Source organism: Globicephala melas, chromosome 3, assembly GCF_963455315.2.
Source record: "Globicephala melas chromosome 3, mGloMel1.2, whole genome shotgun sequence".
NCBI lineage: Eukaryota > Metazoa > Chordata > Mammalia > Artiodactyla > Delphinidae > Globicephala > Globicephala melas.
Genome location: NC_083316.1, coordinates 122,913,719 through 122,941,527, shown reverse-complemented (window position 1 = coordinate 122,941,527; position 27,809 = coordinate 122,913,719). Strand labels below are relative to the sequence as shown.

The 27,809-nt window shown below is 42.4% G+C and overlaps 1 protein-coding gene across 5 annotated transcripts in view; it reads left to right on the top strand.

Annotated features, from left to right (window-relative positions):
• The window catches only part of PPP2R2B (protein phosphatase 2 regulatory subunit Bbeta), a 455,567-nt gene that overhangs the window by 143,433 nt on the left and 284,325 nt on the right, over nucleotides 1-27,809 (top strand). For 2 of the 5 annotated variants that reach the window (XM_060296398.1, XM_060296400.1), the window contains one exon: nucleotides 18,241-18,434. The exons of 2 other annotated variants lie outside the window; for them this stretch is intronic. In XM_060296398.1, the coding sequence (XP_060152381.1) occupies nucleotides 18,241-18,434 (194 nt within the window). Of the gene's footprint in view, nucleotides 1-17,540; nucleotides 17,737-18,240; nucleotides 18,435-27,809 lie in introns of those variants that run through there. One more of the 5 variants, XM_060296403.1, reaches the window with a different exon arrangement.

The following is a 27,809-nucleotide window of genomic DNA, read 5'->3' as shown; positions in this document are numbered from 1 at the left end:
CTCTAGAGCCTGCGAGCCACAACTACTGAGCCTGCGCCACAACTACTGAAGCCTGCGTGCCTAGAGCCCGTGCTCTGCAACAAGAGAAGCCACCGCCATGAGAAGCCCGCGCACCACAACAAAGAGTAGCCCCCGCTCGTCACAACTAGAGAAAGCCTGTGTGCAGCAACAAAGACCCAACCTAACCAAAAAGAAATTAATTAATTAATTAATTAAAAAAATAATAATATCTCCTTCATGGGGTAGTCATGAGCAAGAGAGAGAATGTGTACATAAAGAAATGAGGACAATGCCTGGCCCATCAAGTTGCACCAGACTTGATTTTGAGGTAAACAGCCTTTATGATTTCATTGCTTACCAACTTCTTTAAAATATGGGGGGGAAAAGGCCCTTCTTTATAGACTCCATGAAGATTGTATAACTCTGCTAGCCTTCGGGTTAACCCTCTAATGTTTCTCTCAGTCCCTATGCTTTTGTCTAAGCTTATCCTATTTACTCAGCCTTCAGAGTATTACAAAACTGAGGCATGCCACCATCTAGTCAATATCATTTAGCTCCAATGAATAGACAAACAGTAATGACTCCTCCAGACTGTTTGTTTTGCCATTTTAATAATTACTTATTGAAGAACCACTGGCTAATCTATGACATGACAGGTTTTGATGTCTCCCAATTGTGGGCACATTATGCAATCTGTGAATTAGAACTCTAGTCCTTTCCTGTGGTGGGGATAGACTTCGCAGCTCCTTTGTTGCCTAATACGGTCAAGTCCAAGAGCCGGGGAGATGGGGGTCTTTTGACAACATTCACATTCATTTCAAGGGAAGCATTAATATATTACAAGGTGGTGTGGGAATATGCAAATGTTGCTAAAGTTGTAGGAATGAAATTATTTCAAGCATACTAGTTAACAACTGTTTACAAACTTGGGAAAGAGAAATAGTTCTAATCTTTCACTTAACAAACAACTCTTATTGAGCCCTGCTGTATACACAGTGCTGAAATGAACCAACAAACTGCTGATGAGACAGAGTTTTTAATTCACTTATCTATTTAACAAACTTTTATTTTGTGTGTCAGGCAGTGTACTTTAGGCCCTGAGAATCCAGTGGTGAAAAAAAAAACCAGATATAATTCTGTCCTTTGTAGTTTACTGTCTACTGGAGGAAACTGTTACTAAATGAACAGTCATAGACATAAATATAGAGCTACATTTCGGTGCGAATGATGCAGGAAAGATGCCCGGTGCTAGGAGGGTAACATGATAGAGGGGCTGACTTTGCATTGGCAAGAATCCTTCCCTGCTGAAAGGATGACTAATCTGAAATGTGAAGGATAAGGAGGCATTGACTCTGGGTGGAAGAGGAAAGAGCCTTCCAGGCAAATGCAAAGGCCGTGCAGTTGGAGTGAGCGTGGTGCTTTCGGGGAATTTGAAAGACAATGTATTTTGACCTAGAGGACAAAGGCAAGCGGATGTGTGTGATAAAGCCCTGAATTCCTTCTCTTGTGATACTCCAAGCTGCCCTTTCAGTTTTGCTTTCATTCATCCCTTTATTCATTCTTTGATTCATTCAGGCATTAAACAAATGATTATTCCATGTCATTATTCTGTGGTAGGCACTGTGTTAGGTATAGATACAACAGTGAGTAGGTCCACAGACCCTGGTCCCAAAGATCTCACAGGAAAAGAGAAAAGGATGCCCAGGGACAGCTGAAGAGCACTCACCTTGGCCATGGATTATCAAGATGAGGATGAGAAGGAAGAGAATTTTAAGCAGAAGAAAAAGTATGTACAAAGGTCCAGAGGCAAAGGAACGCTTGGCAAGGTGGGAAACCTTGAGAAGCTCATTGAGGCTTCCGGTGTAGACTGTGAGGTCCTGATTGGATGAAATGAAGGTGGAGAAGTAGGCAGTAGCCAGTCCTTAAAGGGTCCTTTAAGTTGTGCTGAGGGTCTTGGATTTTTTTTCCCCTGAGAGTCACGGGGACCCACTCAAGGACTTTAAGCAGGGCATTGGCATGATCGTATCTGTACTTTAGGATGGTCATATTCATGTCAGCATGGCACATGGAAGATTGGCTAAGAAGCTACTGCAGGAACATTGCTGAGAGATGATATGGCCCAAATTAAACTAGTGGCAGTGTAAATGGATAGATGGGGACAGATTTTATGGCTGTCAGGAAGCTGGAATTGATAGAACTTGGCATCTGACTAAATGTAGGATAGAGGAAAAGGTATTAAAAATGTCTGATTAAAAATGGTTTTCTGGTTTGGGCAGCTAGATGGACAGTGGGCACCACTCAAAAGATAGAAAACACAGAAAAAGGAGTGAGTTTCTTAATCAGTGTGTTTCTTGATCTATAAAGTAGGCATTATTTCAGTCATCTTGTAGGGTTGCCTATATTACACTAAGAACTAAATTCCTGTCACAGAGATGTCTAGCAAAGAGCAACAATTACTTCTATGTACAAAGTTACATAGAAGCAGTTAGCCATCGGTAGTGGGAGACCAAGCATATCAGAGGAGGTACTGCAGGGCTATTGAACTGGGCCTGAAATGATGAGTAACAAATCACTAGGGCATAAACAGAAGTAGGGGTGACAGGAAACATTCTTGGCAGAGCAAGACAGGCATAGAGCTCAAAGGTCTGCAAGAAACTGGAGACGGCCCACTGTTCCTGGAGCATAGGATTTGTGGAGGAGATGGCAGACATTGAGCTAGAAATCTAGGGATTCTGGGAGCTCTGTAAACCAAACTGAAGAGTCTGTCACCCCTAGGCCAGCATTTGCTAAAATTTTTCTGCAGAATATAAATTTTCTATAGAATGTTAATATCATCAAATTAATATGGAAAATTCTGGTTTAAACAAAATTAACTTTATTGCAGGACTTCTCAGAGCTTTTTAATTGGCATTACAAATCTCCAACAGGGGGACCTATCTTTTTTGTTTTCCTCAAATTCCATACCTCTTTTCCTGGAACACTGATTAGCACCTCAAAAAACACTAATGATTCTGTGTCACTGGGTTTAGAAAACTCTTTTCCAGGTAGTGAGGAACCATGCAAGGATTTCAAGCAAGCAAGAAAGGACCAGATCTATGACTTATAAAGGTCGTGCTCACTTAGTGAGGAGGATGGACTGGGAGGGAACTGAAAGCTTGATGGCCTTAAGAGTTGAAATGAAAGAATAAAACCTCAAATTCATATATGTCAAAGAGGGGGCAGTGGTGGACAGGATACATATGTGCAGTAGCATGAGCGCGCTCGTGTGTGTGTGTGTTTTGATAATATATTAGACACTCAATGCAAATGCTGCTTGTAGCTTGTAGACACTAAGGAAAGGCTTTATCAAAAACTATGAAATTCTTTATCGATGTGATATATCGTTATTTCAAGGGTTTTATCTATTTGTGATGCCTTTTGATCCTCTTATCATCCTATTAGAGACTTTTAAAATCAGTTTCCCCAACCAAGTACCAGAAGAGTTAAGAGACTTGCCCAGAGCTCCAGAGTCGGGGAAAGGCAGACTTGGCCTTAACTCTTCTAACTTCAAGTCCAGGGCTCTTTTCATTCTATCATTTTCCCTCTAAGCTAAGACTTGAGCTGGAATTTGAAGGATACTTAGGATTTTCCTAGGTTGAACAAATAAGCAAAATCTTTTTGGCTAGGAGGAAAAAGTAGAAGAAAGAACACAGAGATAGATACATGCATGACATGGCCAATAGTCTAGGAAGCGTCCATGAGTCCTCCCAGCCTTCGAGGCAGGGCCAGCTCCATGGTGCAGTGACATGTCCGGTATATGTTACTCCTATGCCTGTGCTTGCATTAAAGCTCTGCTGTCAGTCTTAAAATTCCCCATACTAAGAACAAAGGGCCCCATGTTTTCATTTTGGATTGAGCCCCACAAATTATGTAACTACCCCTCAATCAAGTGTGTCATTTGTCCATTTTACATTTTGAAGCTGTTCTCGCTCAGCTGAATACCTCTAAATTCTAACATTGTGGTTAATCTACACTTGATTAGTCTCTTATGGACACATAAGTTTTAGCATTTATCTTTGCAACTGAGGTGTGAGTTGCTTCGCAGTACCTAATTAGGCTAGCGCTAAGCACATAGCGGGCAGGTAATGCATGATCGATGTTGAATGAATCTGTGCCTCCACCATGAGCCCACTGACATGAACAGTTTCACACTTACTTGTAATGGAACCATGTCTTTGGGTTAGCTTAAAAAAAAAAAACAAACAGGAGGTACGGGGACAAGAAGCACATCTGCCAACACAATTCAAGAATGAGAATTGGAAAAGTGAATAAACCTGGTGTCCATGTGGACATCAGAGCACATAATAATGACAGTCTGCAGTGCCTCATAACAACAGCTAACATTGTTTATGTGTGTATTATGTGCCGTGGACTGTTTTATAATATTTTATATATATCATCTCATTTAATGTTTACAACAACCCTTTGAAGAAGTTACTATTATTGGTATTTTGCAAATGAAATTGAAGCACAGGGGGATTAAGTAAGTTGCTCAACATCATACTGCTAGGAAACATCGGAGCCAAGATTTGAACTCAAGCTGTCTGGTTCTCAAAAGTCCTGCCTTCAACCATTCTCCTCTTATACTTTAGGGACCCATCTTATATAGAAGTCTCACATCTGGCCTTACCTCAGTACTATTAAGAGCTATGTATGTGTTAGCTATTATTAGTCTCCCTATAAAAATATAGGTGGGAGGTAGTGACAGTGTAATTTTCAACTTGAATTCAACTTGGGGCCTCTCTTTGGTCCTAGGTCTTTTTTTTTTTTTTTTTTTCCCTTTCTGTCCATGAAATAGATGTGATGAGTCAGCATTTGGGAGCAAGAAGTGCTCTAAACTATGTTTTCTTCTGGGGGGAGAATTCAAAACCTTTATTAAATTCTCAAAAGGATCTGTGACCCCCAACACGTTAAAGTCACTGCTCCAAGGCCTTATGCTACTTTTCAGATGTAAATGCATAAACTTTTGTTATCATACTTTGTTCATCCTTGTACTGCCGCAGATGCCAGATGGAAATTACAGAGGTCTCTATTTGAGGGATGTTTAATGTAATTATTTTCACTCTGTATTTATTCCATAAATATTTATGGAGTTTTAAAATATACTCAGACTTGCTTATAAGTTCAAGGTCCATCGCGCTCTTGAATTCAGCTTCTAGCATTTCTTCCTCTAGTATAGCGATGGCCAGGGTGTTATCCTTGTTTGCGCAACACTTTGTATTTATGAAAATGTTTTCCCCACGTGCTGAGCTAAGTTTACTGTGTGGTATGTCCTGTAGCTTCCAAAGGTGCCAATACTTAGAAATTTCCTTCCAAAGAAGGAGAAAGAGGCAGAATGTGGTGGTGTAGGAAGAAGATGATTAACGCTGATTCTCAGTGAGCATAAAGGCTGTCTTCCCAGACCTCTGCAGCCTTGGGTCAGCGGGGAATGATGCAGACCCTTCTGCAGCTCTGCCCTGGCCCACCTCAGAGCGGAAAAATGGAGATAAGGAAGATGAGGATCAAGGAGCTTGCTTATTTCAGTTTTACCCAGAGTTGGCCCCTGGGACTTTTTTTTTCCCTTCCAGTTTTATTGAGGTATAATTGACACACAGCACTGTATAAGTTTAAGGTGTACAGCACAATGATTTGACTTACATACATCATGGAATGATTTTCCCAATAAGTTTAGTGCACGTACGCCATCTCATACAGATACAAAATTAAAGAAATAGAAAAAAAATGTTTTGCGTGTGATGAGAACTCTAAGGATTTACTCTTAACAACTTTTATATATAATGTACAGCAGGGTTAATTATATTGATCAGGTTGTACATTACATCTCTAGTACTTATTTATGTTATAAATGGGAATTTATACTTTTTGACTACCTTCATCCGATTCCCTCTCCCCCTACCTCTTGCCTCTGGTAACCACAAATCTGATATTTTTCAATAAGTTTGTCTGTATGTTTGGTTTCTTTTTTTTTTTAATTTATTTTTTATTTTTATTTTATTTTGGCTGCATTGGGTCTTCGTTGCTGCGCGCGGGCTTTCTCTAGTCGCGGCGAGCAGGGGCTACTCTTCATTGCGGTGCGCGGGCTTCTCACTGCGGTGGCTTCTTTTGTTATGGAGCACAGGCTCTAGGCGCGTGGGCTTCAGTAATTGTGGCACACGGGCTCAGTAGTTGTGGCTCGCGGGCTCTAGAGAGCAGGCTCAGTAGTTGTGGCGCACAGGTCTAGTTGCTCCACGGCATGTGGGATCTTCCCGGACCAGGGCTCGACCCGTGTCCCCTGCACTGGCAGGTGGATTCTTAAGAACTGTGCCACCAGGGAAGCCCAGTACGCTTGGTTTCTGGGTTTTGAAGTATAATTGACCTACAACACTATGTTACTTCCTGCTACACAGCGTAGTGATTTTTTTCTATATGTTTCAAAATGATCACCACCATAAGTCTAGTTATGATCTGTCACTATACAAAGATATTACTTAGTTATTGACTATATTCTCCACAGTGTACATTTCATACATACGACTCCTTTATTTTGCAGCTGAAGTTTGTACCTCTTTAATCTCCCTCACATATTCCTTTCCTCCCCCCAGCCCCCTCTCCTCTGGTAACTACCTGTTTGTTCTCTGTATCTATAACTCTGTTTCTGTTTTGTTTGTTTATTTGTTTTGTTTTTATAGATTCCACGTAGAAGTGAAATCATACAGTATTTGTCTTTCTTTGTCTGACTTATTTCACTAAACATAATATCCTCTGGGTCTATCCATGGCAAGATTCCATTGTTTTTATGGCTAATATTCCATTTTATACACACACACACACACACACACACACACACACACACACACACATACACCATATCTTTATTCATCTGTTGATGGGCGCTTGGGGTGGTTTCCATATCTTGGCTATTGTAAATACTGCTTCAATGAACACAGAGGTGCATATATCTTTTCTAATTAGTGTTTTAGTATTCCTTGGGTAAATATCCAGGAGTGAAATTGCTAGATCATATGGTAGTCCTATTTTTAATTTTTTTGATGAATCTCCACACTGTTTTCCATAGTGGTTGCAGCAATTTACATTCCCACCAACAATACATGAGGGTTCCCTTTTCCCCATATCCCTGTGACTTTTAAAAGAGAGTAGTCATTTCTCCCCTTGATATTGCCCTTAAAGTACTGGGGAGTTAATTCAACTTAATTGTCTAATAACTTTCTATTTACCCTCTTAAAAAAAAGTAGTAACCAGTATGTGCCAGGCACTCTACTAGGGCCAGATATAGTACAGAGAACAGAAACACCCCTGTCTCCCTGAATATTATGTCCTCGTGTAATAATTAAAGCCAAAAAATATACTGTCAGGTCGCAACACAGGGGCTGGGGTTGCTGGTAGGGAGGGGGGCTGTTTTACCTTATATAGAGTGGTCAAGGTCAAGAAAGACATCTCAGAAATGTTGATTACGGAGTGACAGCTGAATGAGGTGAAGCTCTGAGCTATGCTTCTGACTGAGGAAGGCCTCAGGCCAGTGGGAACAGCAGATGCAGAGGTTCCGGGGTGAGAGTTTTCTTCCTGGTGTATTTGGCAGACAATAAGTATGCCACTGTGTCTATGTGTGGGGTGGGGAGGGAAGGAGGTTGAGACAAGCGTTGGTGATGCTGCAGGTGAGGAGTGAAAAAAAAAAAAAAATAGAGCTATAGCAAGGGCCAAACCTTGCCAGCATTTTAAAAGAGTTTTACTCTGAATGTGTAGGAAGCCAATGAAGGGCTTGGAGCAAAAAAGTGACATGACGTGATTTGCATTTAAAAAGCCCATTCTGCCTGCTGCACAGAAACTATTCTGTAGGGGGGCAAAGGAGGGATCACACACTCCTTAGAGTCTATTGAAACTATCATGATGAGATGCGTTGGTAGCTGGAGCGTGGTAGTAGCCGTGGAAGTGGTGAGGAGTGGTTGGATTCTGGATGCATTTTGAAGTTAGAGCTGGCAGGATTTGCTGAGGGACTGGAAGGATGTAGGGAATGAGAGAGGAGTCAAGGAACAGGAGGAGTTGGGGGGCGCCATTAGGAATTGAGCTGCCGGGTGGATATCAGGGAAATATCGGATCAGCTGTTGGTGTTATTAGCCTGGGGGTCAGTGGAGAGGTTTGTGCTCAGTATTCATTTAGGAGGTTTTTTTTTTTTAACATCTTTATTGGAGTATAATTGTTTTACACTGTGTGTTAGTTTCTGCTTCATAACAAAGTGAATCAGCTATACGTATATATATATCCCCGTATCTCCTACTTCTTGCGTCTCCCTCCTACCCTCCCTATCCCACCCCTCTAGGTGGTCGCAAAGCAGCTGCTTCCCACTAGCTATCTATTTTACATTTGGTAGTGTATATATGCCCATGCCACTCCCTCACTTCGTCCCAGCTTACCCTTCCCCCTCCCCGTGTCCTCAAGTCCATTCTCTACATCTGCGTCTTTATTCCTGTCTTGCCCCTGGGTTCTTCATAACCATTTTTTTCTTTAGATTCTATATATATGTGTTAGCATATGGTATTTGTTTTTCTCTTTCTGACTTAATTCACTCTGTCTGACACACTCTAGGTCCATCCACCTCACTACAAATGACTCAATTTCATTTCTTTTTATGGCTGAGTAATATTCCATTGTATATTTGTGCCACATCTTCTTTATCCATTCATCTGTCGATGGACACTTAGGTTGCTTCCATGTCCTGGCTATTGTAAATAGAGCTGAACATTGTGGTACATGACTCTTTTTGAATTATGGTTTTCTCAGGGTATATGCCCAGTAGTGGGATTGCTAGGTCGTATGGTTTTATCATCAAGTGAGTGGCAAGCCATGAGATTGGACGAGGTCACCTCGGATGGGACTGCAGATAGAGAAATCTGAGAACTTTGAACTCTAGGGTGCTTGTAGAGGTCAAGTCAAGCAGTGAGGAGAAGCAGCAGATGAGCTTGAGAAGGAGTGTACATTGAGGTAACAGGAGAATCAAGAGAGGGTGGTACCTGGGAATCAGTGAAGAAAGTGTGTTTAGGAAGGAGGGAGCGCTCAACTATACACACAAAACTGTTTTGCATGCAAGTGTTAAAGGGGGTGGTGCATCTAATTCAATAAGTCTTCAGAAATCACGTCACTGATCATGTGACCACACATTTCTACTCTCTGATCCAATCTAAAAGACTGTAATAGTTTTCAGCCGGATTCCTATAACTGTACCTTTAAATTTCTCCACCTTTAGTGGCTGTAATAGCGTCCAGATACCCAGCTGTGAAAATTCCTTTTTTAGTAGTGACATCTGGTTATTTGGCTTCTTCTACTGGCTGGCATTGAAGCCATAGGTGTTGAACTAAACAGTTGGCTTATTAGGGCGGTAACTATACAGTGACTGAATTACATCTTTCTTGCTATCTGGTATGTATTGTTATGTAGTATCATCTTAGCACTTTTAGAATCTTGATCTTGTATCATTTTATTAATTCAGCTTACTAGTTTTAGGGGGAAATGCAGATTGGGTTCAAATTTACTATTACATATAATATATATGTACACGTGTGGGTATGTCTATATATTTTTTCATATTCAGTTTGTATTACTTTAAATAGTTGTGAGGGTCATCAGATTAAAGTTGCTTGGTTTGGTTTTAGTATTACAGTCTAATTCAAGTCCTTGATAGATGAAAATTTTCCTTTGGAAGAATATGATAAAACTCATTTTGTGAGTGGAATAACACTTTTGGAATAGTTCCTCTATACTTGTGCTTTAGCCCCTAGGCATGTGCAGTTATCGAGCCCTAAAAAATGTGCCTTTTCTGAGAGGCGCTGTCAAGTGTAAAATGCACACCAGATTTCAAAAGCTTGGCATTAAAAACAAAAGTGTACGTATATAGTTAATTATTCTATATTCTCTATATTGTTGAAATCAATTTTTGACATATTGGATTAAATAAAATATTTTCATTTTAGTTTCAAAAAATTTAAACATCATCAAAATTAATGTTATCTGTTTCTTTTCATTTGTTAATGTGGCAACTTGAAAAACTTACAAACAAAAATGTGTCTTGCATTGTATTACTTTTGGGTAGAGCTGTTCTGTGCAGTTGATAGCGTACACATTTACATCAGTGTCTCTCAGTTTTCAGGTGTGCACAAAATGATTTTGACCTTTTCAATACAAAGTTTCATCTAAAAGGTATTTCATAACATTCAAAAAAACCTTTAAAAGATTTTCTTACTACAAAAATGATATGTGGGGACTTCCCTGGTGGTCCAGTGTTTAAGACTCCACACTTCCACTGCAGGGGGCATGGGTTCAATCCCTGGCTGGGGAGCTAAAATCCCACATGCTGGGCTGTGCAGCCCCCCCCAAAAAAAGATCTAAATTTTCTTTGACAAGAATATGAACCACAAAGAAAACCACACATAACCACTGTTAAGTATTTTCATATATTCCTTTTGAGATACACACATTTTTTGGACCATAAAAGGGGACCAGTCAGTATACATTGTTTTTCGACTTTTTTAAAGAACATGACATGAATCTCTGTACTTGTCATTACATGCATTTAAGTTTTTTGCACTAATATTAACCTGAGGGCTATATCATACTCCTAGAGGTAATAATGGTTTCTGACAGCAGAGATTTTTTAATCTTTAATAACAGCTTTATTGAAACACTTATTTTCCTCTTCCAGTTTTATTGACATACAGCATTGTATAAGTTTCAGGTGTCCAGCATGATTTATTGTACATCATGAAATGATTATCACAATAAGTTTAGTGAACATCCATCATCTCATATAGATACAAAATTTAAAAAAAACAGGAAAAAATTTTTCCTTGCAATGAGAACTCTTATGATTAACTCTTTTTAACAACTTTCGTATATAACATACAACAGTGTTAATTATGTTTATCGTATTGTACTTTACATCTCTAGTACTTGTTTATCTTATAACTGGAAGTTTGTACCTTTTGAAACATCTTTCTAAAGTATTCAGTTCAGTGGGTTTTAGTATATTCAGAGTTGTGCAGCTATTGCCCTTAAGTAATTTTAGAATATTTTCATTATTCCAAAAGGAAATCCCAAACCCGTAAGTAGTCACTCTTATTCCCCCACCTCAGCCCCTGGCAACTAATCTACTTTGTCTCTATGGATTTGCCCATTCTGAACATTTCCCGTAAACGGAGTCACACAATACATGATCTTTTGTGGCTGGCTTCTTTTGCTTAGTATAATGTTTTCAAGGTCCATCCATGTTGTAACATGTATCAGTAATTATCACTAATTATAGCTGAATAATAATCCTTTATATAGATATCACATTTTATTCATCCATTTATCAGTTGATAAATATTTGGGTTGTTTCCACTTTGGGGATATTATGAATAATGCTTCTTAGAATATTCATCTACAAGTTTTTGTGAGAATATGCATTTTCCGTTCTCTTGGGTATATACCTAGAAGTGGAATTGTTGGGTCATATGGCAATTCTGTTTAACATTTTGAGGAACTGCCAAACTATTTGTGGTTGCACCATTATACAATCCCACAAGCAGTGTGAGCGTTCCAATTTCGCCACCTCCTCACCAACACAATAGGAATGATTTTCAACTGAGAGGCTATTCATTTCTAAGAAGTACAGATCAGACTCTAGTGGTTTGGAAAAAGACCTCTAAGTTTCTGCTGTGACCCTGACCCACCCAACAGACACACACACACACACACACACACACACACACACACACACACACACACACACACACACACACACACACACACACACACACACACACACACACACACACAGAGCCAGGCTCCTATTTGTTTGACTTTGGATATATTATTTCTCTCTACTAGCCTTAGTAAAATAGAGATGATTTGCCTCATAGAGGCTGTTGTTAGAATTAAATGAGATAATGCTAGTGAAACCTTTTGCATAGTGCCTAGTACATAATAGATGCTCGATAAGCAGTAGCTATTAATATTATATCAGTGGCTCAATAATTTCCCACTATATGTACACACCATAATTTGCCTAGACAATTCTATTGGCTTGTTACCAATTTTTAATAATTATAGACAGTGCTCTGTGAAAATATCCTTATGGCTAATTTTTTGCCCGTATCCATGATTATTTTCTTAGGATAAATTCTGTAAAGTGTTATTGCTTGGTGCCTTTTAAAGAAATTTGAAGACATTCCCCAATATATATTTTTTGTTTAAATTATACTGAAATTTTACTTTAAGACATGTCATGAGGTACTAGACAATAGCCCTTGAGCTTTGCTAAACTGGTTTCATAAATGCTCACTTTGTACCTAACAAATATAATGCAAATACAAACTGTCTTGAGTAAGATTGTCTAAATTTAACTCTCTGAATTTAATTTAAATTTAAACCACTGAATGAGAAAAAGCTCTCAGATCTCGACTCTTCGACTTTTGTATTTTTTCTGTCATTGCTTCAGTATCCTAGCCTGAGAAGTGGAAGAGAAGAGCTACTGATGAAACTAAGCACAATGGATGTTTTTGTTTTGCATTTAGGCAAATCAAGGGCAAAAGTAAGGTGACAGTCGAGCTTAAGCAGTAGAAAAGAACTATTCATTGGGAGTGCGCATGCACCTAACTCTCCTTACGTCGTCAGATCTAGGAGCCTTGCAGGGGCCATCACTCACAGATCCACTGTGGCAATCTCATAACCAGCCTGAAGAGGATCAAACAAAGGTATCAGGTTTCCTCTGAAGGCTGTGGGAATGTTTATGGTAAAGGTAGGATTTTTTAGAGTTATTTAAATTATGGCCAAAGTTTGATCAGATGGTGGAATGTTCTGGAATTTGACACAGCTTGGGAGACTTAGTATCGAGGAATTGAAAGGAACTTTGCACAGGTAACACATAAAAGTAGAAAGTTATATCAGCAATTAATGTATTTCTACTGTTGTAGTGGTAAATGTTTAACAATCAGCTCTCCCACCCCCCAGCCCAACCCCCCCCCAAAAACCAAAGCCCTGATTTATATAGGTTTTTTTACTTCTATGATTATAAATAACCCACCACGGCAGATTGCAGATTTTAAGCTACCAACATGATGTCACTCAAAGCAGAGCTGGAAAAATGATGTGTGTAATCGACAGAATCAGCTCTCAACAGCCAGCACATACCAGCTCCAGCATACCACTGTTTCTTTCATAAATTGCTGGACTTGGATAATTGAGGGAATGTTGTACTCAGTGAAATCCACTATGTATCCAGAATCTAGAATTAATACAACATTTGGAAGGCAAGATGTTTTGTTTTCTTCTCCTAGGTTAAATGCCACGTTAAAGGCTCACTCATGTGGTATTTATTACACGTTGTAACACGCACAATAAAGAATTGCAAACCTTGCTAGAAACTCAAGAGGTCATCCTCTGGGCAGTCAACGCAAACCACCTCAGAGAGACAGTTGTGCATTTGGGGCTGAATGATCCTAGAGAGGGGTTCCATAGAATTCCGTGATAGACAGACATGATTAGGTCTGCGCTTACATAATGTGAAAAATCAAGAAGGGATAATCCTAGTTCCTTCCACTTGCACAGGACTTCATGGCTTATAAAGGGCTTTCTGCAGGATGGTAAAATCTCTTATATCCAGTGTCTAGTGCTCGTTAAGACAGATCGCTAGGTGGTAAACTCAGGTTTCTAGGTCACTTGTGTTCACATGACTGACTTGTAGTGCATCTCTCCAATTCTCTGCCAGTGGAGACCTCATGAGCCACTACCAGGAGGCCGAAGCGACATTTTTGTCAGGTCTGGCTATGGGCCAAGCCTGTATTAAGCACTTTCTTTACAACGTCTCTGAAGCCATTCAACAACCCTATGAAGTAGTTCCTGTTATTTTCTTCCAATGTTGCAAATACAGAGGCTAGAGATGTTAAATTACTTGCCAAAGGTCATGAAATTCATAAATGCCTGAGCTGGGACAAAAAATCAGTACTGTCTGACACCTAAAGCTTATATTAAGAATCTCTAGACTGGCTTAGGTCAAAGGTTTTAATAAAATTGTAGATATTTAATGTGCTAATTGGACAGCATGACCTGCAAGTAGTTTCCAATGTAGGCAGGGCTAACTTAACTGGGCTAGGGGTATGTGAGAGCATTGGGGAAACATAATAAAAGTGATGAAAAAACGAATGTGTTCCTGTGCTGTCATGCTAGATTGTGTAACTTAAGAAGGCTGTGTATTTGTAATTGCCCTTTTCTGTGTAAAGCACAGGCCTGAATTAGGCCAGCCTTTCAGAGCATCCTCTGCTGCCCCTTTTGTAGCCTGTGGCCCCCTTTCTATAAATTGTAAATTAGATACTAAGTTCCATGATGGCAGAGACGACTGTACATCTTCTGCACTGATGTTGCTGAATCTTTAGTCCTATCCCAGTGGCTGACATGGTAGGTACTTAAATATTTGTTCCATAGTACTGGTGGTGATGATAGCAAATACTCAACAAGTGATTGCAGTATATTCTTTCCAATATTATCTCATTTAATCCTCATAATAACTCCATTAACTTTTTTTCTCCCTAATTTATAGATTAAAAAAAAAAAACATGGCTTAAGACATCTCATAACTTGCTCAAGGACATAATAATAAGTGGCAGAAAATCAGCTTTGCTTGATATCAGAGTCTTGACACTTAACATTATGCTCTGGTCTGTTGATTTATAATGTATTTGTTGTATCCCTAAGAAAGCTCATATTACTAAAATCAGATGATAGAATTTCAGTTCTGTGAAGAAAGGGACTCTGTTTTGTTTTAACTGTATCCCAGCACCTACAATAACTCTTGTCATATATTAAGTGCTCAGTAAATATTTTTGGTGCATATGTATGCAGGAATGGGTAGGACAGTTATTTCAACAGGAATAGGAGTTACAAACTGGAAATTTACTGGCTTACAACACACTTTGTTGTTGGGTTTTGGGGGGCAAGAATTTAAATAAAGGTAGAGCTTTAAAAGCTAAATATCACTGAACAAATTCAGTAATTTACTCATTCATCTACGAAATATTTATCTCCAGTCAGTAAATATAATTGAGCATCTACTAAGTGCCAGACTCTTAATAGCAGAGATATAGTGGAATGGTTGGCAATTATAAGTAAACAAATATTACAAAAGGCAAATGTTCCATGAAGAAGCAAACAAAAAAGATGTTAAGACAAAATACCAGGAGCAGGGACTATGGGGAGGCCAGGGAATGCCTCAGAGAAGTAGGGACCGTTCAGCTGTGATGCTGAAGAATGCCAGGAACACGAGGAAGGGGCACGGGGAATGAATGGCATGTGCAAATGCCAAAAGCTTTTGGAAAGAACTTGACACATTGGAGGAACAGAAAGAAGGTCAGAGAGTCTTCTTAGAAATGGTCTGTGTAGTCCTCTTACAACTACAGGATTGCACAGGGCTTCCTTCACTCCCTGACCTCCTTTACTGCACATCGTTGTGTTAAGGAACAAAGCCAACAGCTGTATTTTTCTTGGTTTTGGTTGGAGGGGATGGTTCCCTCCTGCCCATAGCAGAAAAGAGTGGTTCGCAAAATAGAAACCTTGGAATCTACTTAATCTACTTAATGGAGAGCCATCTAATTTGCCTTCTCACAACTTATGTCTTAGGAAAATATTGCCTATACTGTTGAATAAAATACATGCAGGAAGAATTTGGTAGGAAACAGGAAAGGGAAAATTTAGTAAACCCAGAGGCTTGATCTCTGGAGGGGACATTTCTCCCATTGCTTACAGTGGAAAATTCCTCAAGCACAGCCTGGCTAACGGGACTGGGCCTTCCTGATTCATCTTGCAACTCTGTTCCAGTCTAGCCCGCATTCTAGAAAGACATGGGTGAGAATATCCCAAATAGTACTCCAAGGTCTCCAGTGGCAACGTAAGGTCATTTCAACTCGAAGCAAGATGTCTTCTCACCGCTTTAAGATGAACTTAGCTTTCCTCCCCTTTCCCCTCCCCCCCCTTATGCCTACCTGCAAGAGAAGCTGGACTATGTAACTACAGACGAACTGACCTCTGGAGCCTTGGTGATGGATACAGCTCATTATGTGAAGAACCAGCCATGGCAACTGGAGCTGAAGTGGATTAAATCAATTTGCACCAGTCTTCATCTGTTCCTGGAATTTCATATGTGAATTTGGCACAAATAGTCAAACAAGTAGGAGAGACTTAACCAACAGATGAGAATAAAATGGAATCTACTGTAAGATGAATTTCCCCGCCCCAAATTATATCAAAGAATATTTCGCCTCTCTTCTCCCAGAGATATGCGGTTGCTTTCTGGAGATGAGGACAATGCCATTTTCCACCTGGCAGAAGCATCTGTTCTTCATGGAAATCTAATGGCAATTCCCAACCTCAGTTAAGGACTTGTTTTCCCTTTTTTTTTGACTTCAAATACTTTCTAAATTGTGTTAGCCGAAGCATTGTATGTATATAATTAACTCAAAGGTCCCTCTGGGCTCATCCAGCTAAACTGGTGAAGCTTAACTGAGCAAAACATTCGCTGATGTCTCTCCGGATGTCTCTCCTGGATGCTCCACTGAATGAATGCCTTCTGCAAGGGAAACGAGGGACATTTCTTTGCAATGGTTTGTAGTGATTGGAGTTGCTTCAGAATGATAGTAGTTGTTTCATAACAATAACGATTCAGGTTTCTTTCAATATGAATTGGATTGCGATTCGGATAACATTACGATCGCCTTTCGGTGGGCAATATGTATTTTCCTCCTAGTTGAAGTAGGAAGATAGGCCTCTTTCTGGTGTTCACTGGATCTTTGACATTCCCTCAGGGAAGCAGTGGCGCTCTGCTGGCACAGGGCTCCAAGGCGCAGGGCTCCACTGTACCTTTCACGTGGAGAGCAAATGTCAGCGGTTCCTGCAGTGCTGTGTCTTCACAAGCAAAACCCGCAGGGGGGCCTGGAGCTGTTTGTCCAAAACTAAGTGCAAAGGGCTAGGGAACGTGGACTTTTTCAGACTGACTGTGTTGACAAGATTCATGACTCAGCCCTCTTCCTCCCTCTGCCAGTGTAGACGCAGACGCCTACAGGTAGAAGAGGTTTTTGACTCTGTTCGAAAGGGAGAAGTCAGGTGTGATCCGCAGAAAAGTTCTGGCCCCAGCTCCCCGATCTATTCCTAGCGCAGAGAGGGCTTAAGCTAGGCTATGAGCATTCTCTCCTCTCTGTGTGAGGCTTCGATCCCCAGGCCTCGCCCTTGAACTTCATCCAGAGACCACATGCATTATGGAAGGGTGAGCAAAAGGGACCGGGATGTAGACTTCCTGCCTACCCAAGGGAACCTACTTCTCTTTGCGGTCCTGGAGCACAGGTGTCCGGAGAAAGGCAGCGAGCTAGGGACTCTGGGTGCTGGAGTAAACGCCGCCCTGAGCTGCGTGGCGCTAGGGGGAGGGAGGTTGGAAGAGCGCGTCTACGCTTTTCACGTCAACCTGCAAGCTAGCTGCTCGCTGCCCAGGTGCGGGTTCGCGGCTGCGTGCGCCCCACTGCAGCAGAGAGCAGCCGCAGCCTCGGCCTCGGCCACCACCGCTGCTGGGGAAGAGTCCTGGGGCTGCTGACGCGGTTGGGAGGAGCCTCGCCTTTAATGCACCAGCCGCCTCCAGCCTCCTCCTGCAGCAGCAGCGGCAGCTGCGAGTGCGCGCGTGTGGGTGTGAGGGTGAGTGCGCTGGCGCCGGCTGCAGCGCCCTGCCCGGCTCCCCGCCGGCTGCCGAGCCCCCGCCAGCTCGAGCCGCCCTCCCGTGGGACCAGCACCCTCATCCGGGCCGGGCCCGCCTGAATCCTGACCCTGCCATCTCGCCACTGCAGCTCGGGTCCAGAAAGGCACCATTTTGTCGCGGCTGCCCGCTCTCCCAGGGGGAGGAGGGATCTTTTTTGCATTTCGGAGCGGCTGCCAACGAAGGGAACCTGTTGGGCATCTCCCCAGCCCTGCTTGTGAGCGCCTCCGGGGCGGCGGGCGGGACCAGACCCCTTGGGGCACGGCGCATCTTGGCACCCGGAGGCAGCGGAGGCAGGCGCAGCATCCTCGCCGGGAATTGGAGCTGGAGTGAGCGCACCGCGGGAGGAGCCGCCGCAGCCTCGGAGATCCCGGGCGGAGGAGGTGACAGCTCCATTGCCGGGTTTTTATTTTTTTTCTCTCTCCGCCTCCCCGTCTCCTCCTCAGGCTCGGACCATGGTGCAGTCCCACTGGCTCCCCTGCCCCCCTCTCCTGTGAGACTGGCTGCGGGGAGGGATCATGGATACTTGTCTGCCGGCTTCTGGTTCCCACGCAAGTAAGCCTGCTGTCAATGGAGGAGGACATTGATACCCGCAAAATCAACAACAGTTTCCTGCGCGACCACAGCTATGCGACCGAAGGTAACGCCAGCCCCGCCGCATTCCGCCGCTGGGGAAGGGCGCAAGTTGCGGATCGCTGAGCTCCGCGGGCAGCCGGGCGAGTAGCGGCGGAGACTCCTGCGGGCCCCGGGGCTGGGGCGGGGGCTCGGCTCGCAGGGGCAGCTGCCGGTGCGCCCCACATCCATCCGGGCTCCGCGAGGCGAGCCGGGCGTTCAAGCAGCAGGTGGACCCGGCGCCCAGGGGAGTTAAAATGGCCCTCGGGGATGAGGTTTTTCAGGGTGGGGCTCCCGGCTGGAAAAATGACCCCCCAAAGACAGATGACCCCTTCCCCCAATATGTATGCAGGGTCGGGTTGAGGGGAGAAATAAGAAGGAAGGGGGCCCGAGAGGACCGTGGGTCCACCCCTCTCTGAGCGGAATGATGTGTCTCTCAGTGGCTGCAAGGGTGGGCATGGTTTCATTTCCTGCCCGTTCATCTCTCCGGCCGGGTTACCTGCTTAGACAATCAAAAGCCCAAAAGGCTCGTTGAAAAAGGGCGAACCCCTCTCCCCTTGGAAGTGCATTAGCAAGATATAAAAAGGTAGCTGGGGAAACAGTGCTGGGGCGGCGAGCGAATGAGTGTGACACGTGGGGCGAGCAATGCGATCAGTGGGGCCTTTAAAAATCACCATTATGAATTCTGCAGCAGTAGTTTCTGCTGAATCAACAGCCAGCAGAAAGCAAGAGGGTTCAGTAAGCTGAGCTTTGCCAAGAGGTGAAATTGTCGTGTTTCTCTCTCTCTCTCTCTCTCTCCCCCGCCACCCCCCAGATTGTTCTGACATTAGCCTGAGTGAGGTGCAGGCAGGAAAGAAAAGTCAGCAGGTGGAATCTCATTTGCCTTTTGTGTGGGAATAGAGAGAGGAGGCTTTTGTTTGTTTGTTTCTAAATACCAAAACTTTTGCATTTTTGCTTTCATTTTGTACCTGTCAGCCTTTATCCTTCACCACTCCTATAAAGTGTTGCATTGTCACATTGTGATAGCCACATGAGAAAATATGTGTGAAAGTGCTTTAGGAAAATGTAGCAAGGCGTGTTAATTTAAGATTCTTCTTCTTATTCTTGGGTGCTAAAATTTCTGTAATATTTAATCAAATCAAGACCATTAGAGAAATGTGATGGGCGTGGTGGTAGTAAGAGTTCAAGTTGTGAAAGATAAAAAGACACACAATTTGGGGGTAAAGGTGGCATCTTCTCTAAACATCCCTGGAAGTTTTAGATAGAAAGAATGCCCAGCGCTATTGAAAATACATGCTTCGTTCATCATCATTATTAGAGAGCATCACACCTAATGCGTCCATGGCGCTAGACAGATCAAGCCGAGCTTTATGAGCTCTGGCCTTCAGGAGCTTAGAAGTGGCTTTTAAGGTGTTCAGCAGCCTGTCCCTGCCCCATACCAAGCACCATACTTGCTGATTCTTTTTACTTGCCTGGTGACAACGTGGTGGTAAGATGTTCTTCCCCATTCTTAGTGCTTTGTCACTGACTCACCAGGTAGAACACGATCAGCTCTGGGTCAGAGCATATCATCCAAAAGAGAAGTTGGCTTTCGGGTCTATTGTCCTTGGGGGCGCACCTTGTTTTTTTTTTTCTATTTGAGACAACAAAGATAGAGGGCTGCCTTCATGTTTTCTTCTGTATTGCATTATGCCTCCAAGTGCAGGCAGAGGAAACTTACTGAGCTGGGAAGATGGGGAAATTGAGGCCATGTGCGTAGCACCGTCATCTGTAGAATGAAGAAGTGAGTTAAACACGGCATTCCTTATCGCTTTCAGGGCCCTAGATACTACCTAATCTTTGTTTCTATTTGATGACATTTTTGTAACCTCTGGTTCTGAATAAAATATCTGGGTTCATATAGTCTGAAATGAGGCATGAGTTTATAGCAAAGAACTTTCTAAAATTTTTCCAAATCAGCCTCTTGGATTCCTCCCCCCACCCCCCAACTGCCACCACATTGAAAATTTAAACAAACCTTTATTTCACAGTATGCTTCCAGGTTTCTTTACCTGATCTTAGTGAAGGTCTGGGAAGAAAAAAAAAAAAAACTTGGAACTTAGACAATGTAGATTGCCTTTTTACATGCAATCCCTAATTGCATTTTAGGAAACATTGACCTGGCCAGAGGGGGAAGTGTCCTTCTGATGATGATGAATTACCTTCAAAGTGCTAGTACACCTTGAAGGAACCCCACTAGATCAAAATATTCTTTGTTAAAATCGTCTTCATTGGGGGCTTGCCACAAAGTTCTCTTCCCTTTATTAACTTAAACTCACCTTCTGGAGAATTAATTTCTAGGTCCTTCTATAGACTTTGCTTTTCTTTTTGCCTCCTTTGATATTTCTGCATTTTCCTCCCTTGCCCAGATATGGCAGGGTTTTTTTGCCAAATCTCCTTCGCATGTATCTCTGAATTTTTCTTCCCTCTGCTCGGATCATTCCACACTGCAGTATTCTATTTAAAGCTGAAAGGTTTTTGCTGTGTAGTTAGTGTGAAGGACTCCAAGCTCAATTTGCATTGTAAGTGGTATCTGCAGGCAAGTTCATCCGGGTAAGAGCAATGCAGATGCTAAAGGACACTTTTTCCCAAGCTCCTCCCTCTCTCTCTCTCTGATGGGAAAAGAATACATGATGTGCATTTATTAAAAACATTTCTTATAACTTTTCTTTTATTCTGAGTATTAAGTTACCACCCTCCCCTACGTTTTCCTATCTTTTCCTCCCTTTCTTAAAGTTACTATCTTTGAGTATCTTCTCTTTTCCAAGCCCTGTACTGAGGTTTCTGTAAGTAGCATTTTAATATGTCCATCCCCTGCTAAGTGGATCTTGTTATTTCCATTTGCAAATAAGGAAACTGAGCAACTGAGGCCCAGGGATGATACTAATTTGTCAAGGTCACACAGTCGGGGGGAAAAGCTTGTCTTCAAACTGAAGACTGGCTGACATGCTCTTCTACTAGGAAATTCTGCACTGCTTCATTTTTCTTTAACTATTAGTTCCTGTTATGGGGAAGATCACAGTGGTTTATCTTTGTGTGTAAATGGTGTTCCCATCTGAGGAAACATTCTTTGCAGGGATCAAAGTGTGTGTTTGGGTTTAATACCTGAGGAAAAGCATCGGTAGGGCTGGCTTTCTATATTTTTAGACTTGTTAGAACCAACTAAAACCCCCTCTCCATTAGAGCAGTCTGAGAGTTTTCTAGATTAATCTTTCTACCCTCATATGGGGCACAGTCAGAATAAATATTCTACGTAGGTGGACTTTACAGGAATGGCAATCTGGTTAGAAGAGGAAGTCGGAGAACTTATTGTTTAAAAATAACTATTCTGTTCTCAGTTTCCTTAGCTTTAAAATGGGAATAACATTAGAACCTATGCCACAGGAGAAAAGAATATCTAATGCAGGAACAGCACTCAACACAGTGCCTGATACAAAGCCAGTCCTCGATCAATGCCCTCAATACATTATAGCCGTTGTTAGTATTACTTAAACTGCATTTGCATGGCAAGCACCCTGGTTTTCCTCGGATTGTTGTTGATTTGGGATGATCTTGAGGGAAGGGCTAGTGGAAATGGGAGAGAAGTCCCTGAGACCCACCACAGTCTCTTTCTTGACTCAGCCACTAGCCACAGATCTTGCCACTTGGCAATCTGCCTTAATGTACTTGCTGGTTATATTCTGGGAGTGAGTAAGTTCCATCTTCTCTTAGAGGCCTTAAAAAACCCAGACTGCTTGTACATATTAAAAGAAGAACAAATTCACTGAGTCCGTGTATTGTTATTATATTAATATGATATTATTATTATGTAACTGTTGATTCCTTCTGCCTTTAATTCCTTCAACAACTATTAACTAACTTTCTGTGGGGGTGATCCTGCATGCTCTGGTACAGACATTGTGTCTGTTCTCATGGAGCTTTTGGGCTGGTGGAGAAAGTAGACATTGAACTAATGATTTTGCAAAAAAAATACCTAGCTACCAACTGTGACAAGCGATATTCAGGAAAAGCACAAGACGCCTTGAGATTATGTGTAAGGCAGAAAGGCGAATCTAATTTAGGCTGGGGGTTCAGTGACTGCCTCTCAGACAGAGTTGAAGCTGAAAACCAAAGGATGAGTCAGGAATTAACAAGAACTGAAGACATTTCAGGTAGAAGGGGCAATAGGTCCAAAGCACAGAGATATAAAATAGTCTGACAGATTCAAAGAATGAGAAGATGCCTAGGGTTGAGTGTAGGGAACAACAAGAAGAGTGACAAAAATGAGACTGGAGCCTACAGTTTACTTTGGAATGGACCAAAACCAAGAAAAATTAATACTAGGAGAGAAGGATGGATAAATGGATAGATAGATGATAAAGCAAGTATAAAATGTTAATGGTAGAATCCAGGTGGTCGGTCAATGTATATTCACTGTAATTTTTTTTCAACTTGACTATTTGTTTGAAAATGTTTGTAATAAAATGTTACAAAAAAGAAACTGGAGAGTATTTAGGGACCGGATCATGTTATGCGTTGTTGGCCTTCAGGAGTTTGGACCTTATCCAAAGATGGATCGAAAGCCATTAAAGGATTTTGATCGGGGAGAAATATGATCAGGTTTGTTTTTTCAAAACTCAGGCTGGTTGCTATGTAGGGTGGGGTCAGAGGGCTGGGTAGGAAGTGAATAGGGGTGAAAGTAGGGGGATAGTTAGGCCACGGCTGTCCCCTAGGATGGTGGCAGCGATAGAGGTGGAGAGAATTTGATGGATTCGAGATACATTGTAGGAGAAGAATGGATAGGGCTGAGTTGGTGTGACAGACTGGGTGGAGATGGAGAAGTAGATGGAGATGGTGTCAAGGATGACCTCCCAGGATCTTGCCATGAGAATGGATGCATAGTGGGGCTTTCCACTGAAACTGGAGTCATCTAGCCTCACGGTGAGACTCTCAAGTAAGCAGTTGATATCTGGGACTGAAGCTCAGAAGAAAGATCTGGACTAGATTAAAATTTGGGGTGTCACGGGTATATTAAAGGTACTTAAAAGCATGTGAATAGATGAGATGCCTAGGAGAATAGCACTGCAGGGCAGAATTTGAGCCAGTGAGTGAAAAATTACAAGGAAACCGATCTTGGCTCCGTATAAAGAAATTGTACCAGGACAGAATACCTTGGTGTAAGCATAATTAACCGCACGCTTAAATTATACCAGTAATGCTATATGACCATTTTTGAGCAATGTGATAGAATAAGAAGAGGCCAGTCTTGGGTGAGTTGAGTTCATAGGGTCTCCAAACTTGAGATCTGTGTGATCTGTGAAACGTTACAGCTTCTTAGGGGCATGAGAATAAAAGAAAGTGAAATTCCCTGCTTCCTCCCCTCCCCCCATCCATCCCACACTTGCTCAAGAAAGAGGGAAGCTATGATGAGTAAAACTAGGAAGGTACATGAAAATGACTTTTGATATGAAGGTGCTGGAAAGGCATCAGAAAAATAAAAGGAGGTAGTGTCATGATGGAGAGCTGCCCTGTAGTTCCTCAAGTTGCTTTGGTATTTTTATGCAAATGCAAGATCAGAATAGGATTTCCAATGCATATGGATGACTGTTTGAGTTCTCTGCTAGTCTCAGAAAAATCTGAAATGGAAGGTGGGAAGAAGCAGCCTTATACTATTATAAATGACCTTTCCGGGGATAGGAAATGTTCCACTACTAAGCATAATAACCAGAGTGCATTGAAAATCACTAGCAAGTATTCATTATTAGCATCCAGGTCCCCAGGGGCCATCCCAAGCCCTTTATGAGGGCTGGTCAGAAACGTACCAATGAACCTGGGGTGAATAATATTAGGCCAGTCCTGTCAAAATATTGGTAGGCTCAATGAAAAGAGCACAGCTGCAGACTGACATTCCTAGATTCTAGCATTTGCATTTACGAAGAAACTAAGGGCCCAATTTAGATGCTTAGATGAGGGAGGAGAACTAAGGTTTCTTGAGTACTGTCTGTATCCCGGGCATTTTCCTAGGTGTTTCTCATGTGTTGACTCCTTTAATCTCCTTCAACAGCTCTGAGGGAACGGTTGCGTTAGATGCATTTTTCAGAATAAGAAATTGCAAGGTTTGGAGAAGCAAAGAAACTTGTATAAGGTCACATACTTGGAAGTGGCAGACCCAGATTGGAACCAATGACTGCCTGGATTCTAGGCAAGTGTTCTTTGCCCACCCCTGCTGCTGCTTGTCTGGATTTTAGAGGGAAAAAAATTCAGGTTGTGTTCAACGCTCCGCATACATCCCCATGGTGCCCGTTCCGTGCTACTCAGTTCACCCGGTTCATCTCATCCCAGTAAGATAGTGCACAAGTCTAGGCTTTCCTCTTTTTTGCACAGGGAGGGAGCTGAATTCCCCCGGTTGGGGCCGGAATCCTTAGCTGACTTAATCCTGTAGATTTATTCTAGTCTAGCTATAATAAGAAAAGAAGGAAAATATTTACGGAATTGAACAAAGTATAAAAATTAGCTGGGTTTTTATAGCCTTCTCCATGTCCCTCACCCCCAGCCTGGGACACTCACAATGAAGTTCCCACTGGGCCATCCAGGCACCCATTCTCCAGAGTTGATGGCAACTCATATAGTTGTCTGGAGCAGAGCAAAAGGAATGGGCCGGAGGCAGCTGGATGACGGCTGATGTCCTTTTGCCTCAGAGGTGGTGTCTGAGAACTCATTTTGGCCAGAGCAACTCTCCAGTAGTGCACTACCCATCTCCCATTAAAATGATATTTGCTTTCATCTCCAAACTTCATTCTTACCACCAAATTTCCTTCTGTTGCTTTTCCAATAGAATGCTAGAGTGAGGCTGAAAATCAGCTCTGACCTGACAAACCAGTTCTGACATAATTATCCCATTGGAAGCACAGATTCTTCCTACAAGACCACTAGGAGTTTTGTCGTAAATCCAGGAATCCTTGGTATCTTATGCTCCAAGTTCACTATGGGAATAGTGGGAAGTGGTCATAATAGGATATGTATTTGTGAAATCCATGGACAACTAATTAGTATTAATGGGTTTTTTGGAGAAAGGATCATTGTGGGTAATGGAAAAGGATGGCCATGTAGAGGGGTAAGTCAGACTGTCAGTTCTGTTCTTTCGAGCAAAGAGACCTGATTGATTCCAGCAATGAAAAGAAATGAAGGGGCAAGAAGATGCATGGAGTCTAAGGGTCTGGAGGATTTTAAGGTGAGAAAGATGAGGTCTACCAGAAGGAGTGTGCCAAAGAGTACCTTACCTATGAGACGATGTATTCTAGGCGTACTGGGCTTGACGCTGGGCAACTGACAGCCTCCTCCATCATGCATGGCTGATTTCACTGCTTGAATCCATTAAGTAATGAACCCGAAGTAGTCGCAGAATGGCAGGCCATCTCCTCCACTTAATGCAGGGGGCTCAGCTCTGTGACCCTCAACAGACGCACAAGGGTGCTGAGTGTGGAAAAGCTGTAAATGGCCCTAATGGGAGATATTGCAGCGAGAGGCTGAGCACTCCCAGGTGGTCTGAAAGGCAAAACCTGGATCCCTAAGTACAAAATATCACCAGGAAGCATTTTACCAAAGAGGAGAGCTGAACAAGAAACTTGAGAGTAGCGTCGCTCATGTAACTTTGCAGAGGTAAGTTGGGGCCAGGGACACCCAGATTAGGAGGTCTGTTGATTCACAGCCGCTGTACTGTTGTCATTCATGGTTCTCTCTGCCTTTATGTCTATTTATAAGGCAAATAATGCATAAATGCCTTCTTACTTGAAGAGCTTCAAGCATTATGGAAGTAGATAAAGGAAAGCATGAATCACTCTTCATCCCCACACCAATCCCACTTCTTTGCCCAGAGTTACCATTGTCAATAGTTGGTGGGCTTCCTTATAGACACCTTTCTATACATTTAAATACGTGTACAGATACACATTAGGGGAGGGATTGTTTGTTTGTATAACTGAATGCATACTGCTTGATTTACTTGCGCTTTGTTTTCTCACCCATTCAATGACATATCTGAAAGACCTTTTTGTGTCAGGACACCTACGTCTGCCTCGTTCTTTTTAATGGCTGCATAGTGCCCCGTGGTGTGACTGTACTGCAGTGTATCTAGCAGTTCCCTTGTGGCTGGATGGGAAATTGTTTCCGGCTTTTTATATTACATAAGATGCTGCAGTGATTATGCATATACATATGTTTTTGTTCAAACATTCTCCTTTAAAGCCGAGATACTCGTGCTCATTTCTTAGCAAAACGGCAAGACGGAATCTCTGGTCCTTCATTTATTCTCTAAGTAACCTTGGATAAGTCATTTAACTTCATGAACTTGAACTTCCTAATGTAAGAAATACCTGACATGCCTGTGCATATGTGCGCAGTACTGTGTATTCTAAAACCGCTGTGGACTTGAGTGTTCATACAGAATAATGTTGATTACTAGCAGTTGTGGAGGGCTTGCTACGTGCCATGAACCAACTTTGGGCTTTAAAGTATCTTTCTCGTTGATACTGTCCTTATACCCCTTTAAGTGAAAAGTTGAAGCAGAATGAGATTACTTGTTCAAGGTCACCCAGCTGTGGGTGGCAGAACAGAAGTCACTTCCAGATCTGTCCATGTAGTATATAGACACGCCTGCTTAAAAAAAAAAAAAAGAAGTCATGATGTTGATGCAGAGGAAAGATTCTTCATTCGAAAGAAATTCTCCTTTGAGTCAATACCAATACACAGGGTCTAATTTTTATCAAGAATTTGAAGATGAACAGAGGGAAAATTGGAAGGCAATGCAGTCTTTATTGTAATCAGTGGTTTGGAATGCACATGAGAAGACCTGGGTGTTATTCCCAGTCCTGCCACCATAATTAGTCACTTTTACTCTCTGGGCATTGATTTCCTAATCTACTAAAATGAGGTTGAAGATGGGGGAGGGGAGGCAAGCTCTCTATAGATTTTCCTGGCTCTAAGTTTCTGTGATGCACTGTGTCTGTATTTGTGATCATCTAGGTTTGTTTTGTGTGTTCTGACGTTGTAGTCGGGGGTGAACTTGTGGGACACAGATGTAGGCTTTAAATGGCCCCAGAACTCCAGGTCTGGCTGTATGTACTGATGGGTCAGATCATCTTTCTGGCAAGAAGGCTCTGGAGCAGCCAAGAGGTGGAGCCAGAAAGGGAAGCGTCTCTGCCTGAAGCTGCTGCAGACGGAGGAGCCAGTCTGTCTGGGCGGCCCATGACTTTGAGAGGAGCCATTTGGCAAAGTTGCTGGCAAGAGCTGCCTTGCAGCATGAATTCTGGAGACTGTCCTGGGCTGGAGTGAATCAGGGATGCAGCAAAGGTGGCTGGTGGAACAAATAACCATCTGGTGAACAGGG